Source organism: Petromyzon marinus, chromosome 62, assembly GCF_048934315.1.
Source record: "Petromyzon marinus isolate PM22_M1 ecotype Great Lakes invasive population chromosome 62, UKy_Petmar_22M1.pri1.0, whole genome shotgun sequence".
Lineage (NCBI taxonomy): Eukaryota > Metazoa > Chordata > Hyperoartia > Petromyzontiformes > Petromyzontidae > Petromyzon > Petromyzon marinus.
In genome coordinates, this window is record NC_133728.1 from 1070584 (window position 1) to 1087193 (window position 16610).

Below are 16610 nucleotides of genomic sequence, written 5' to 3' on the forward strand. Positions count from 1 at the left end.
ATCTCACTCCCCTCCCTCACCATCTCACTCCCCTCCCTCACCATCTCGCTCCCCTCCCTCACCATCTCACTCCCCTCCCTCACCTTCTCGCTCCTCTCCCTCACCATCTCGCTCCCCTCTCTCACCATCTCACTCCCCTCACTCACCATCTCGCTCCCCTCACTCACCATCTCGCTCCCCTCCCTCACCATCTCACTCCCCTCCCTCACCATCTCACTCCCCTCACTCACCATCTCGCTCCCCTCCCTCACCATCTCACTCCCCTCCCTCACATTCTCACTCCTCTCCCTCACCATCTCGCTCCCCTCTCTCACCATCTCACTCCTCTTCCCTCACCATCTCACTCCCCTCCCTCACCATCTCGCTCCCCTCCCTCACCATCTCACTCCCCTCCCTCACCATCTCACTCCCCTCACTCACCATCTCGCTCCCCTCACTCACCATCTCACTCCCCTCCCTCACCATCTCGCTCCCCTCCCTCACCATCTCACTCCCCTCCCTCACCATCTCACTCCCCTCCCTCACCTTCTCACTCCTCTCCCTCACCATCTCGCTCCCCTCACTCACCATCTCGCTCCCCTCCCTCACCATCTCACTCCCCTCCCTCACCTTCTCACTCCTCTCCCTCACCATCTCGCTCCCCTCACTCACCATCTCACTCCCCTCCCTCACCATCTCACTCCCCTCCCTCACATTCTCACTCCTCTCCCTCACCATCTCACTCCTCTCCCTCACCATCTCGCTCCCCTCACTCACCATCTCACTCCCCTCCCTCACCATCTCACTCCCCTCCCTCACATTCTCACTCCTCTCCCTCACCATCTCACTCCTCTTCCCTCACCATCTCACTCCCCTCCCTCACCTTCTCGCTCCTCTCCCTCACCATCTCGCTCCCCTCCCTCACCATCTCGCTCCCCTCTCTCACCATCTCGCTCCCCTCCCTCACCATCTCGCTCCCCTCCCTCACCATCTCGCTCCCCTCCCTCACCATCTCGCTCCCCTCCCTCACCATCTCGCTCCCCTCCCTCACCATCTCGCTCCCCTCCCTCACCATCTCACTCCCCTCCCTCACCATCTCACTCCCCTCCCTCACCATCTCACTCCCCTCCCTCACCATCTCACTCCCCTCCCTCACCATCTCACTCCCCTCCCTCACCATCTCACTCCCCTCCCTCACCATCTCACTCCCCTCCCTCACCATCTCACTCCCCTCCCTCACCATCTCACTCCCCTCCCTCACCATCTCACTCCCCTCCCTCACCATCTCACTCCCCTCCCTCACCATCTCACTCCCCTCCCTCACCATCTCACTCCCCTCCCTCACCATCTCACTCCCCTCCCTCACCATCTCGCTCCCCTCCCTCACCATCTCACTCCCCTCCCTCACCTTCTCGCTCCTCTCCCTCACCATCTCGCTCCCCTCTCTCACCATCTCACTCCCCTCACTCACCATCTCGCTCCCCTCACTCACCATCTCGCTCCCCTCCCTCACCATCTCACTCCCCTCCCTCACCATCTCACTCCCCTCACTCACCATCTCGCTCCCCTCCCTCACCATCTCACTCCCCTCCCTCACATTCTCACTCCTCTCCCTCACCATCTCGCTCCCCTCTCTCACCATCTCACTCCTCTTCCCTCACCATCTCACTCCCCTCCCTCACCATCTCGCTCCCCTCCCTCACCATCTCACTCCCCTCCCTCACCATCTCACTCCCCTCCCTCACCATCTCACTCCCCTCCCTCACCATCTCACTCCCCTCCCTCACCATCTCACTCCCCTCACTCACCATCTCGCTCCCCTCCCTCACCATCTCACTCCTCTCCCTCACCATCTCACTCCCCTCCCTCACCATCTCACTCCCCTCACTCACCATCTCGCTCCCCTCACTCACCATCTCACTCCCCTCCCTCACCATCTCGCTCCCCTCCCTCACCATCTCACTCCCCTCCCTCACCATCTCACTCCCCTCCCTCACCTTCTCACTCCTCTCCCTCACCATCTCGCTCCCCTCACTCACCATCTCGCTCCCCTCCCTCACCATCTCACTCCCCTCCCTCACCTTCTCACTCCTCTCCCTCACCATCTCGCTCCCCTCACTCACCATCTCACTCCCCTCCCTCACCATCTCACTCCCCTCCCTCACATTCTCACTCCCCTCCCTCACCATCTCACTCCTCTCCCTCACCATCTCGCTCCCCTCACTCACCATCTCACTCCCCTCCCTCACCATCTCACTCCCCTCCCTCACATTCTCACTCCTCTCCCTCACCATCTCACTCCTCTTCCCTCACCATCTCACTCCCCTCCCTCACCTTCTCGCTCCTCTCCCTCACCATCTCGCTCCCCTCCCTCACCATCTCACTCCCCTCCCTCACCTTCTCACTCCCCTCCCCCCCCTCCTCGCTCCCCTCCCCCCCCCTCGCTCCCCTCCCCTCGCTCCTCCCCTTCTCGCTCCCCCCCCTCGACCCCCCTGCTCCCCCCCTTCTCGCTCCCCCCCCTCGACCCCCCTGCTCCCCCCCCTTCTCGCTCCCCCCCCTCGCTCCCCCCCCCCCCCCCTCGCTCCCCCCTTGCGGGTGACACGGGAGTTCCACACCAACAGCCCCTCGTACTTGCCCTGTACTGCCCTTGCCTGTGCACTAGAGGGCAATGCCCCCTTGTTCACGGCACGCTAACGAGGTGCTGTGAAGAAGGGCCCTTGCCCGAAACGTCGCCCATGGGTGCTGTGTCATCGCCGTGCGGCGATACGCGTGCATGAGCTCGGTACTGGTGAGCACGCGGTGCGGAATGTGAACATCATCAACAAGTGTGGCAGACAAAGGCGGCCGGTTTTGGTGTCCGGCCACACCCCCTCCACCTCGTGTGCCGTGCCGACCTCCGTCGGTGACGCTACTCTTTACATACACTTGCCCCCAGCAGCCTGGCGAAGGCTGCACGGGCGACGTGTTGTGGGAGTGTGTGTGGGAGTGTGTGAGTGTTGTGTGTGTGTGTGTGAGTGTTTGTGGGTGTGTTTGTGTGAGTGGGAGTGTGTGTGAGTGTGGGAGTGTTTGTGTGTGTGTGTGAGTGGGTGTGTGTGAGTGGTGTGTGTGTGGTGTGTGTTGGAGTGTTTGTGTGTGGTGGAGTGTTTGTGTGTGGTGTGTGTTGGAGTGTTTGTGTGTGGGAGTGTTTGTGTGGGAGTGTTTGTGTGTGAGTGTGTGAGTGGTGTGTGTGTGGTGTGTGTGGGAGTGTTTGTGTGTGAGTGTGGGAGTGTTTGTGTGGGAGTGTTTGTGTGTGAGTGTGGGAGTGTTTGTGTGTGGTGTGTGTGTGAGTGGTGTGTGTGAGTGAGTGGTGTGTGTTGGAGTGTTTGTGTGCGAGTGTGGGAGTGTTTGAGTGTTTGTGTGCGAGTGTTTGTGTGTGAGTGGTGTGTGTTGAAGTGTTTGTGTGCGAGTGTGGGGAGCGGTGGTGCAGCGGTTAGCGCGCCACCCAGCGACTTCGCTCGCGGCCAACACCGGTGCAGATTATCTCTACCGGGCCTCCTCTAGGTCGACTCGAACGAGTAACCGGCGCGTTGGGTAAACATCGCCACCGGGGAGACAAAGGCGGCCGTGCGTGGCGCCGGCCACCCCACCCCCTCGTGCGCCGCGGCGCCGGTAGCCTCGGTAGGTGCCACGACTCCACGGCGGCACTTGCCCCGGCAGCGTTGCGAAGGCTACACGGGGGACCTGCGTCTGGTGTGCGCGAGCAGATTTTGGATTCAGTAACCGCTTCACGCCGGGGCAGCTGCTCAAGACGTGGTGCGGCAGCCCCCCGTACGCGGCGCCGGAACTCTTCGAGGGCAAGGAGTACGAGGGACCCAAGGTGGACATCTGGGTGAGTGTTGGTGGGTGGTGGAGGGGTGGTGGAGGGGTGGGTTAGTGGGTGGTGGAGGGGTGGGTGGTGGAGGGGTGGGTGAGTGTTGGTGGGTGGTGGAGGGGTGGGTTGGTGGGTGGTGGAGGGGTGGTTGGTGGGTGGTGGAGGGGTGGGTTGGTGGGTGGTGGAGGGGTGGGTTGGTGGGTGGTGGAGGGGTGGGTTGGTGGGTGGTGGAGGGGTGGGTTGGTGGGTGGTGGAGGGGTGGGTTGGTGGGTGGTGGAGGGGTGGGTTGGTGGGTGGTGGAGGGGTGGGTTGGTGGGTGGTGGAGGGGTGGGTTGGTGGGTGGTGGAGGGGTGGGTTGGTGGGTGGTGGAGGGGTGGGTTGGTGGGTGGTGGAGGGGTGGGTTGGTGGGTGGTGGAGGGGTGGGTGGTGGAGGGGTGGGTTGGTGGGTGGTGGAGGGGTGGGTTGGTGGGTGGTGGAGGGGTGGGTTGGTGGGTGGTGGAGGGGTGGGTTGGTGGGTGGTGGAGGGGTGGGTTGGTGGGTGGTGGAGGGGTGGGTTGGTGGGTGGTGGAGGGGTGGGTTGGTGGGTGGTGGAGGGGTGGGTTGGTGGGTGGTGGAGGGGTGGGTTGGTGGGTGGTGGAGGGGTGGGTTGGTGGGTGGTGGAGGGGTGGGTGGGTGAGTGGTGGAGGGGTGGGTGGGTGAGTGGGTGGTGGAGGGGTGGGTGGTGGAGGGGTGGGTGGGTTGGTGGGTGGTGGAGGGGTGGGTGGGTTGGTGGGTGGTGGAGGGGTGGGTTGGTGGGTGGTGGGTGGGTGAGTGGGTGGTGGAGGGGTGGGTGGTGGAGGGGTGGGTGGGTTGGTGGGTGGTGGAGGGGTGGGTGGGTTGGTGGGTGGTGGAGGGGTGGGTGGGTGAGTGGGTGGTGGGTGGGTGAGTGGGTGGTGGAGGGGTGGGTGGGTGAGTGGGTGGTGGAGGGGTGGGTGAGTGTGGGGTGTGTCGACCCATGGCACTTGTATCTGACCCCGTGACCTGCCAGTGGACGTTCGACACTTTAGGTGCCCTCAAAGTGCACCACAGCCTGGCACAACCGCCGTGGTGATGTCACCGCCACGTAGTGGCGAATGGCGGCTGTTGTGGGCTTTTGGGAGTGCAGCGGTTAGCGCTACGCTGCGCTACGAACCTGGCGACCCGGGTTTGATTCCCGTTCACGGCCAACACCGGTGACGATTATCTGAACCGGTCCTGGGCATCCCTTAGGTCGACTCAGCCTCAAATGAGTACCTGGTGCGGTGTGTAAACATCGCCACTAGGGAGACAAAGGCGGTCAGGCGTGGTGCTGGCCACTCACCCCCTCATGTACCGTTCCGGCCTTCATAGGTGCTACTCGCTAACAGCACTTGCCCCTACAGTCTGTTACAGGCTATATGGGGGATCTTTATCTTTGTATGAATGTGTGAACGTGTGTCTGAGTGAGCATGTGTATGAATGTGTGAACGTGTGTCTGAGTGAGCGTGTGTGAATATATGAGCGTGCGTCAGTGAGTGTTTGTATGAATGTATGAACGTGTGTCTGAGTGAGCGTGTGTATGAATGTATGAGCGTGCGTCTGAGTGAGCGTGTGTATGAATGTATGAACGTGCGTCTGAGTGAGCGTGCGTCTGAGTGAGCGTGTGTGTGAATGTATGAACGTGCGTCTGAGTAAGCGTGTGTATGAATGTATGAACGTGCGTCTGAGTGAGTGTGTGTATGAATGTATGAACGTGCGTCTGAGTGAGCGTGTGTATGAATGCATGAACGTGCGTCTGAGTGAGCGTGCGTCTGAGTGAGCGTGTGTGTGAATGTATGAACGTGTGTCTGAGTGAGCGTGTGTATGAATGTGTGAACGTGTGTCTGAGTGAGCATGTGTATGAATGTGTGAACGTGTGTCTGAGTGAGCGTGTGTATGAATGTATGAGCGTGTGTCTGAGTGAGCGTGTGTATGAATGTATGAACGTGAGTCTGAGTGAGCGTGTGTATGAATGTATGAACGTGCGTCTGAGTGAGCGTGTGTATGAATGCATGAACCTGCGTCTGAGTGAGCGTGCGTCTGAGTGAGCGTGTGTATGAATGTATGAACGTGTGTCTGAGTGAGCGTGTGTCTGAGTGAGCGTGTGTATGAATGTGTGAACGTGTGTCTGAGTGAGCGTGTGTATGAATGTGTGAATGTGTGTCTGAGTGAGCGTGTGTATGAATGTATGAGCGTGTGTCTGAGTGAGCGTGTGTATGAATGTATGAACGTGAGTCTGAGTGAGCGTGTGTATGAATGTATGAGAGTGTGTATGAATGTATGAGAGTGTCTGAGTGAGCGTGTGTATGAATGTATGAACGTGCGTCTGAGTGAGCGTGTGTATGAATGTATGAGCGTGTGTATGAATGTATGAGCGTGTGTCTGAGTGAGCGTGTGTATGAATGTATGAGCGTGTGTCTGAGTGAGCGTGTGTATGAATGTATGAACGTGCGTCTGAGTGAGCGTGTGTATGAATGTATGAGCGTGTGTCTGAGTGAGCGTGTGTATGAATGTATGAACGTGAGTCTGAGTGAGCGTGTGTATGAGTGAGCGTGTGTATGAATGTATGAGCGTGTGTCTGAGTGAGCGTGTGTATGAATGTATGAACGTGAGTCTGAGTGAGCGTGTGTATGAGTGAGCGTGTGTATGAATGTATGAGCGTGTGTCTGAGTGAGCGTGTGTATGAATGTATGAACGTGTGTCTGAGTGAGCGTGTGTATGAATGTATGAGCGTGTGTCTGAGTGAGCGTGTGTATGAATGTATGAGCGTGTGTATGAATTTATGAGTGTGCGTCTGAGTGTGTGTGTGTGTGGACACGGTCTCTGGGCGTGGTGCCGTGCGTGCCCGTGAGTGTTCGCGTGCTGCTGAGGGAGCGGTGGCGCAGCGGTCGGCGCGCTGCGCTCACAGCCCTTGCCCCAAGCAGTCTGTCGAGGCTACACGGGTGATCTTTGTGCGTGCGTAGTCTCTGGGCGTGGTGCTGTACGTGCTGGTGTGCGGAGCGCTGCCGTTTGACGGGAGCACGCTGCAGAACCTACGCGCTCGTGTACTCAGCGGGAAGTTCCGCATACCCTTCTTCATGTCCACAGGTACGCACGCGGCTACGCACGCAGTACGCACACGGTACACACGCACGCAGCCACATGCACAGCCACTTACGCACGGCCACGCACGCAGCTACACGCACGCACGCAGCTACATGCACAGCCACTCACGCAGCTGCACGCACGGCCACGTACGCACGACCACGTACGCAGCTACACGCACGCACGGCCACGCACGCACCTACACGTACACACGGCCACGCACGCACGACCGCGTACACACGGCCACGTACACAGCTACACGCACACACGGCCACGTACACAGCTACACGCACACACGGCCACGCACGAGCTCCGCTGACGTTGCTTGCCGCCCCGCATCCTTGTGCGTGCCACCGTGCTGGTGGTGGTGGTGGTGGGGAACTTTTGTCCGCGTGGCAGAATGCGAGCACCTCATCCGCCACATGCTGGTGCTGGAGCCCAGCAAGAGGCTCAGCATGGAGCAGGCCTGCAGACACAAGTGGATGAAGTCTGGAGACCCCGACCCGGAGTTCGATCGGGTACGTGGACGCTCGCGCGGTGCGCGTGCCCAAAGATAAAGATCCCCCGCGTAGCCTTAACAGGCTGTCGGGGCAAGTGCTGTCGGCGAGCAGCGGCGGCAGCAGCTCCCGTCGAAGGCCGGCACTGTGGCACGCGAGGGGGGGTCGGTGGCCAACGCCGCGCCCGGCCGCCTTTGTCTCCCCGGTGGAGATGTTTACACACCGCACCAGGTGCTCACAAAAGGCTAAGTCGACCTAGGGGAGACCCGTAATAGGCTCGGATAATCGTCACCCGGTGTTGGCCGTGAGCGGGAATTGAACTCGGGTTGCCGGGTTTGTAGGCGAGCGCGCTAACGGCGGTACTGCCGCTCCCCTCGCGCTCGTTAACGCACTCGCATACATACGCAAAGGCATACTCATTCATGCATGTAGACCAATGCTATTACCCGCCATTCGCCACCAAGTGACGGTGACGTCACCACGGCGCCTGTGCCTGGCTAGGTGCGCTTTGAGGCCGTCGCGTGAAGTGTCGAAGGCTCAATGCTGACGGGAGGTCACGGGGCAGACTCAGGTGCCGCGAGTCGGCTGACTGAGATGACTGGCTGATGCACCACCAGCTGTACCCCCCACTGTGTCGACTTTGCTGTATTTTAGTCGCCCGGCGCTCCGCCCGTTGTTGTGAAGCTGCTTGGGCATGCGGTGGCTGGGCATGCGGGCTACATGACCCAGCCAACGCAGCCTTGCCTGGCGGAGGAGCTCACCGATGGGACTTTGCCCAGATCTTTCAAGGATTTGTGAGCTCCTCACACAATCCAGCCTGCAGGTTAAACCCAGGATAGATCGTGTAGGCAGGCCAGCCTGAATGTGTTTAACCGGCGAAGATGTTCCATTAGAGAGGTCCACGTTTCACAACCGTAGAGAAGGGAGGGCATGACTGGTCGAGAAGACCTGAAGCTTCGTGCGGAGCGACAGACCAGGTAGCTTCCACACAGCGTTACGCAACCGATGAAAAGATATTGCCGCTCGACTGATTCGGAGTGAGACCTCTGCTGTTAAACCGGAGCCGGTCATAAGCACACTGCCCAGGTATGGGAAACTCTCCACTCTCTCCACAACTGCCCCATCACCGATTGGGAGTTGTGGGGGTGGAGTGTCCGATGGTACAAAATAGCCAGGCAGGTGCTTAGTTTTGGTGGGGCTGATGGTAAGGCCCCACCTCTTAGTGGCACGCTCCAGGTTCATCACCTCCAACTCTTCCTTTGAGGCGAGCAGCAATCATGTGCACAGATTGTACACACCCACACACGCGCGCTCTCTCTCGCACACACGCGCGCGCATGTTCACCTATACGCACTCACCGGCTCACAGGCACACACTGTGGTGCATTCAGGCAGTGAGTCGCTCGCTCGCTCGCTCCCACGATCTCCACTCCGCACCTCTCCGTGCGCGCTCGCCGTTCGCGGCCTCCCCGGCTCTCCGCTCGCTTCCCCGCTCATCCCCCCCCTCCTCCTCTCGTGCCCGCGTGCGGTCCCCTCTCCCAGCTCATCGTGGAGTGCCAGCAGGCGCAGACGGAGCTGGACGCCGAGGAGGTGAACGAGCAGGTGCTCGCACAGATGGCCTCCATGCACATCGACCGGGAGCGCACAGTGCAGGTGGGACTCCTCCCGCTCCTCGCAAGCAGGGTGCCGCACCACCCTGCTGCACGGTGCTTGTCTGTGTGTGTGGGAACTTGTCTCTGTGTGTGTGGGAACTTGTCTCTGTGTGTGTGTGTGGTGGAACTTGTCTGTGTGTGTGTGGGAACTTGTCTGTGTGTGTGTGGGAACTTATCTGTCTGTGTGTGTGTGGGAACTTATCTGTGTGTGTGTGTGTGTGGGAACTTGTCTCTGTGTGTGTGGGAACTTGTCTCTGTGTGTGTGGGAACTTGTCTCTGTGTGTGTGGGAACTTGTCTGTGTCTGTGTGTGTGGGAACTTGTCTCTGTGTGGGGGAACTTGTATGTGTGTGTGGGAACTTGTCTGTGTGTGTGGGAACTTGTCTGTGTGTGTGGGAACTTGTCTGTGTGTGTGGGAACTTGTCTGTGTGTGGGAACTTGTCTGTGTGTGGGAACTTGTCTGTGTGTGTGGGAACTTGTCTGTGTGTGTGGAACTTGTCTGTCTGTGTGTGTGGGAACTTGTCTGTCTGTGTGTGTGGGAACTTGTCTGTCTGTGTGTGTGGGAACTTGTCTCTGTGTGTGTGGGAACTTGTCTGTGTGTGTGTGGGAACTTGTCTGTGTGTGTGGGAACTTGCCTGTGTGTGGAAACTTGTCTGTGTGTGTGGGAACTTGTCTGTATGTGTGGAAACTTGCCTGTGTGTGGAAACTTGTCTGTGTGTGTGGGAACTTGTCTGTGTGTGTGTGGGAACTTGTCTGTGTGTGTGGGAACTTGTCGTGTCTGTGTGTGGGAACTTGTCTGTGTGTGGGAACTTGTCTGTGTGTGTGTGGGAACTTGTCTGTGTGTGTGGGAACTTGTCTGTGTGTGTGTGGGACTTGTCTGTGTGTGTGGGGACTTGTCTGTGTGTGTGGGAACTTGTGTGTGTCTGTGTGTGTGGGAACTTGTCTGTGTGTGTGTGTGTGGGACTTGTCTCTGTGTGGGGGAACTTGTCTGTGTGTGTGTGGGAACTTGTCTGTGTGTGTGTGGGAACTTGTCTGTGTGTGTGGGGACTTGTCTGTGTGTGTGTGGGAACTTGTGTGTGTGTGTGTGGGAACTTGTTTGTGTGTGTGTGGGAACTTGTCTGTGTGTGTGGGAACTTGTCTGTGTGTGTGGGAACTTGCCTGTGTGTGGAAACTTGTCTGTGTGTGTGGGAACTTGTCTGTGTGTGTGTGGAAACTTGTCTGTGTGTGTGTGGGAACTTGTCTGTGTGTGTGTGGGAACTTGTCTGTGTGTGTGTGGGAACTTGTCTGTGTGTGTGTGGGAACTTGTCTGTGTGTGTGTGGGAACTTGTCTGTGTGTGTGGGAACTTGTCTGTGTGTGTGTGGGAACTTGTCTGTGTGTGTGGGAACTTGTCTGTGTGTGTGTGGGAACTTGTCTGTGGTGTGTGTGGGAACTTGTGTGTGTGGGGACTTGTCTGTGTGTGTGGGAACTTGTGTGTGTCTGTGTGTGTGGGAACTTGTCTGTGTGTGTGTGTGTGTGGGAACTTGTCTGTGTGTGTGGGGGAACTTGTCTGTGTGTGTGTGGGAACTTGTCTGTGTGTGTGTGGGAACTTGTCTGTGTGTGTGGGGACTTGTCTGTGTGTGTGTGGGAACTTGTCTGTGTGTGTGGGAACTTGTCTGTGTGTGTGTTGGGACTTGTCTGTGTGCGTGTGGGAACTTGTCTGTGTGTGTGTGTGAACTTGTCTGTGTGTGTGTGAGAACTTGTCTGTGTGTGTGTGTGTGTGGGAACTTGTCTGTGTGTGTGTGTGTGTGTGGGAACTTGTCTGTGTGTGTGAGAACTTGTCTCTGTGTGTGTGGAACTTGTCTCTGTGTGTGTGGGAACTTGTCTGTGTGTGTGGGAACTTGTCTGTGTGTGTGTGGGAACTTGTCTGTGTGTGTGGGAACTTGTCTGTGTGTGTGTGGGAACTTGTCTGTGTGTGTGTGGAGAACTTGTCTGTGTGTGTGTGGGAACTTGTCTGTGTGTGTGTGGGAACTTGTCTGTGTGTGTGGGAACTTGTCTGTGTGTGTGTTGGGACTTGTCTGTGTGCGTGTGGGAACTTGTCTGTGTGTGTGTGTGAACTTGTCTGTGTGTGTGTGTGTGTGGGAACTTGTCTGTGTGTGTGTGTGTGTGTGGGAACTTGTCTGTGTGTGTGAGAACTTGTCTCTGTGTGTGTGGGAACTTGTCTCTGTGTGTGTGGGAACTTGTCTGTGTGTGTGGGAACTTGTCTGTGTGTGTGTGGGAACTTGTCTGTGTGTGTGGGAACTTGTCTGTGTGTGTGTGGGAACTTGTCTGTGTGTGTGGGAACTTGTCTGTGTGTGTGTGGGAACTTGTCTGTGTGTGTGTGGGAACTTGTCTGTGTGTGTGTGGGAACTTGTCTGTGTGTGTGTGGGAACTTGTCTGTGTGTGGGAACTTGTCTGTGTGTGGGAACTTGTTGTGTGTGTGTGGGAACTTGTCTGTGTGTGTGTGTGGGAACTTGTCTGTGTGTGTGTGGGAACTTGTCTGTGTGTGTGTGCGAACTTGTCTGTGTGTGTGGGAACTTGTCTGTGTGTGTGGGAACTTGTCTGTGTGTGTGGGGGAACTTGTCTGTGTGTGTGTGTGGGAACTTGTCTGTGTGTGTGTGGGAACTTGTCTGTGTGTGTGTGAACTTGTCTGTGTGTGTGGGAACTTGTCTGTGTGTGTGGGAACTTGTCTGTGTGTGTGGGAACTTGTCTGTGTGTGTGTGAACTTGTCTGTGTGTGTGGGAACTTGTGTCTGTGTGTGTGGAACTTGTCTGTGCGTGTGGGAAATTGTCTGTGCGTGTGGGAACTTGTCTGTGCGTGTGGGAACTTGTCTGTGCGTGTGGGAACTTGTCTGTGCGTGTGGGAACTTGTGTCTGTGCGTGTGGGAACTTGTGTCTGTGCGTGTGGGAACTTGTGTCTGTGTGTGTGGGAAATTGTCTGTGTGTGTGGGAACTTGTCTGTGTGTGTGGGAACTTGTCTCTGTGTGTGTGGGAACTTGTCTCTGTGTGTGTGGGAACTTGTCTCTTGTGTGTGGGAACTTGTGTGTGTCTGTGTGTGTGGGAACTTGTCTGTGTGTGTGGGAACTTGTCTGTGTGTGTGGGAACTTGTCTGTGTGTGTGTGGGAACTTGTGTGTGTGTGTGTGGGAACTTGTCTGTGCGTGGGGGAACTTGTCTGTGTGTGTGGGAACTTGTCTGTGTGTGTGGGAACTTGTCTCTGTGTGTGTGGGAACTTGTGTGTGTGTGTGTGGGAACTTGTCTGTGTGTGTGTGGGAACTTGTCTGTGTGTGTGTGGGAGCTTGTCTGTGTGTGTGTGTGAGCTTGTCTGTGTGTGTGGGACTTGTCTGTGTGTGTGTGTGTGAGCTTGTCTGTGTGTGTGGGAACTTGTCTGTGTGTGTGTGGGAACTTGTCTGTGTGTGTGTGGGAACTTGTCTGTGTGTGTGTGGGAACTTGTCTGTGTGTGTGTGGGAACTTGTCTCTGTGTGTGTGTGTGGGAACTTGTCTGTGTGTGTGTGGGAACTTGTCTGTGTGTGTGTGGGAACTTGTCTGTGTGTGAGCTTGTCTGTGTGTGTGGGAACTTGTCTGTGTGTGGAACTTGTCTGTGTGTGTGTGTGGGAACTTGTCTGTGTGTGTGTGTGGGAACTTGTCTGTGTGTGTGTGGGAACTTGTCTGTGTGTGTGGGAACTTGTCTGTGTGTGTGGGAACTTGTCTGTGTGTGTGTGGGAACTTGTTTGTGTGTGTGTGGGAACTTGTCTGTGTGTGTGTGTGAACTTGTCTGTGTGTGTGTGTGTGAACTTGTCTGTGTGTGTGTGGGAACTTGTCTGTGGGAACTTGTCTGTGTGTGTGTGGGAACTTGTCTGTGTGTGTGTGGGAACTTGTCTCTGTGTGTGTGGGAACTTGTCTGTGTGTGTGTGGGAACTTGTCTGTGTGTGTGTGGGAACTTGTCTGTGTGTGTATGGGAACTTGTCTCTGTGTGTGTGGGAACTTGTCTGTGTGTGTGTGTGTGTGGGAACTGGTGTGTGTCTGTGTGTGTGGGAACTGGTGTGTGTGTGTGTGGGAACTTGTCTGTGTGTGGGAACTTGTCTGTGTGTGTGTGGGAACTTGTCTGTGTGTGTGTGGGAACTTGTCTGTGTGTGTGTGGGAACTTGTCTGTGTGTGTGTGTGGGAACTTGTCTGTGTGTGTGTGGGAACTTGTCTGTGTGTGTGGGAACTTGTCTGTGTGTGTGGGAACTTGTCTGTGTGTGTGGGAACTTGTCTGTGTGTGTGTGAACTTGTCTGTGTGTGTGGGAACTTGTGTCTGTGTGTGGGAACTTGTCTGTGTGTGTGGGAACTTGTCTGTGTGTGTGGGAACTTGTCTGTGCGTGTGGGAACTTGTCTGTGCGTGTGGGAACTTGTCTGTGCGTGTGGGAACTTGTGTCTGTGCGTGTGGGAACTTGTGTCTGTGCGTGTGGGAACTTGTGTCTGTGCGTGTGGGAACTTGTGTCTGTGTGTGTGGGAACTTGTCTTGTGTGTGTGGGAACTTGTCTGTGTGTGTGGGAACTTGTCTGTGTGTGTGTGTGGGAACTTGTCTGAGTGTGTGGGAACTTGTCTCTGTGTGTGTGGGAACTTGTCTCTGTGTGTGTGGGAACTTGTCTCTGTGTGTGTGGGAACTTGTCTCTGTGTGTGTGGGAACTTGTGTGTGTCTGTGTGTGTGGGAACTTGTCTGTGTGTGTGGGAACTTGTCTGTGTGTGTGGGAACTTGTCTGTGTGTGTGGGAACTTGTCTGTGTGTGTGGGAACTTGTCTGTGTGTGTGTGGGAACTTGTCTGTGTGTGTGTGGGAACTTGTCTGTGCGTGGGGGAACTTGTCTGTGTGTGTGGGAACTTGTCTGTGTGTGTGGGAACTTGTCTCTGTGTGTGTGGGAACTTGTGTCTGTCCGTGGGGGAACTTGTGTGTGTCTGTGTGTGTGGGAACTTGTGTGTGTGTGTGTGGGAACTTGTCTGTGTGTGTGTGGGAACTTGTCTGTGTGTGTGTGGGAGCTTGTCTGTGTGTGTGTGTGAGCTTGTCTGTGTGTGTGGGAACTTGTCTGTGTGTGTGTGGGAACTTGTCTGTGTGTGTGTGGGAACTTGTCTGTGTGTGTGTGGGAACTTGTCTCTGTGTGTGTGTGTGGGAACTTGTCTGTGTGTGTGTGGGAACTTGTCTGTGTGTGTGTGGGAACTTGTCTGTGTGTGAGCTTGTCTGTGTGTGTGGGAACTTGTCTGTGTGTGGGAACTTGTCTGTGTGTGTGTGTGGGAACTTGTCTGTGTGTGTGTGTGGGAACTTGTCTGTGTGTGTGTGGGAACTTGTCTGTGTGTGTGGGAACTTGTCTGTGTGTGTGTGGGAACTTGTTTGTGTGTGTGTGGGAACTTGTCTGTGTGTGTGTGTGAACTTGTCTGTGTGTGTGTGTGAACTTGTCTGTGTCTGTGTGTGTGTGGGAACTTGTCTGTGTGTGTGTGGGAACTTGTCTCTGTGTGTGTGGGAACTTGTCTGTGTGTGTGTGGGAACTTGTCTGTGTGTGTATGGGAACTTGTCTCTGTGTGTGTGGGAACTTGTCTGTGTGTGTGTGTGGGAACTGGTGTGTGTCTGTGTGTGTGGGAACTGGTGTGTGTGTGTGTGGGAACTTGTCTGTGTGTGTGGGGAACTTGTCTGTGTGTGTTTGTGGGGAACTTGTCTGTGTGTGTGGGAACTTGTCTGTGTGTGTGTGGGGAACTTGTCTGTGTGTGTGTGTGGGAACTTGTCTGTGCGTGTGCAGTCGCTACAGACGCAGTCCTACGACCACCACAGCGCCATCTACTACCTGCTGTGCGACAAGATGAAGCGCAGCGACAAGCTGAAGAGGGCTCAGCCCTGCCCAGGGCCCTACCAGCCTGCCGCACAGGTGCCGCAGCGGAGGGGCAGCGGAGGGGCAGCGGAGGGGCAGCGGAGGGGCAGCGGAGGGGCAGCGGAGGGGCAGCGGAGGGGCAGCGGAGGGGCAGCGGAGGGGCAGCGGAGGGGGGTACAGCGGGGGGAGGGGAGGGGTGTAGGGAGGTGAGGGGAGTGGTGGAGAGGGATAGTGAGGGTGAGAGTTGGGGGGAGGATAGGGGTTGGTGTGTGCCCGTGTACCTATTTCTATATCCCTGTGTGTGTGTACCTGTGTGTGCTCGCTAACAGGACTTGCCCCTACAGTCTGTTAAGGCTATAGGGGGATCTTTGTGTGTCTAGTGGGGAGCGATAGTGTAGCGGTTAGCGCGCTGCGCTATGAACCTGGCGACCGGGTTAGATTCCCGCTCAACACCAGTGACGATTATCTGAACCGGTCCCGGGCCTCCCATAGGTCGACTCAGCCTCAAATGAGTACCTGGTGCGGTGTGTAAACATTGCCACTAGGGAGACAAAGGCGGTCGGGCGTGGTGCTGGCCACCCACCCCCTTGTGTACCGTTCCGGCCTTCATCGGTGCTCGCTAACAGCACTTGCCCCTACAGTCTGTTAAGGCTATATGGGGGATCTTTGTGTGTACCTGTGTGTGTGTGTGTACCTGTGTGTGTGTGTACCTGTGTGTGTACCTAAACCTGTGTGCGTACGTACGTGTGTCTGCGTGTACGTGAGAAGCGATGGCGTAGCGTTTAGCGCTACGAACCCCGGCGACCCGAGTTCGATTCCCGCTCACGGCCAACACCGGTGACGGTTATCCGAGCCGGTGCTGTGCCCCCCTCCGGCCCGAGTACCCGGTGCGGCGTGTGTCGTCCACACCGCCGCTGGGGAGACAAAGGCCCTTCCGGCCTGCGAGGTGATGCTCGCCGACAGCACCTCGCCCCGACAGTCCGTCGAGGCCTCACGGGGATCTTCTGTCTTGGTGGGACACACGCAGGTCGCCGCTCCCATTCCCGGAGGCGCCCGCGCCCCGCGGCACCCCCCCGGGGCAGCAGCCGCCCCAGCCGTGCGTGGAGAGGGGGGGCAGCCCCCTCATGCTCACCGTGCCCCAGCTGCAGCTCATCAACCCCGACAACCAGATTGTCCAAGTGGGGCCGTGCAGGCCACCAACGGGGTAAGCGCTCTCACTCGCTCGCCCTCTCACTCGCCCTCTCACTCGCTCGCCTCTCACTCGCTCGCCCTCTCACTCGCTCACCCTCTCGCTCGCCCTCTCGCTCGCCCTCTCGCTCGCCCTCTCGCTCGCCCTCTCGCTCGCCCTCTCGCTCACACTCTCGCTCACACTTTCACCCACCAACCCCAGCACCCACCCACCAACCTACGCACGCACACACTCGCCTTCTCACTCACTCATTCATTCACCCACCCTCTCACCCACCCACCAACCTACGCACGCACACACTTGCCTTCTTACTCACACTCTCACCCACCCACCAACCGCACGCACGCACACACACGCACTCTCCCACCAACCTACGCACACACTCGCCTTCTCACTCACGCTCTCTCTCACCCACCCACCAACCGCACGCAAGCACTCACTCACCCACCTACCCACAACATTAAATCACCAATCC

General features: G+C 57.1%; 1 protein-coding gene across 1 annotated transcript in view; it reads left to right on the forward strand.

Moving 5' to 3' along the window:
- The window catches only part of LOC116955846 (serine/threonine-protein kinase SIK3-like), a 91195-nt gene that overhangs the window by 33467 nt on the left and 41118 nt on the right, over positions 1 to 16610 (forward strand). The window contains 7 exon segments of the mRNA XM_076053747.1: positions 3720 to 3847; positions 6829 to 6952; positions 7349 to 7467; positions 8988 to 9098; positions 14878 to 15003; positions 15974 to 15988; positions 15990 to 16124. Coding sequence (XP_075909862.1) covers positions 3720 to 3847; positions 6829 to 6952; positions 7349 to 7467; positions 8988 to 9098; positions 14878 to 15003; positions 15974 to 15988; positions 15990 to 16124 — 758 coding nt within the window.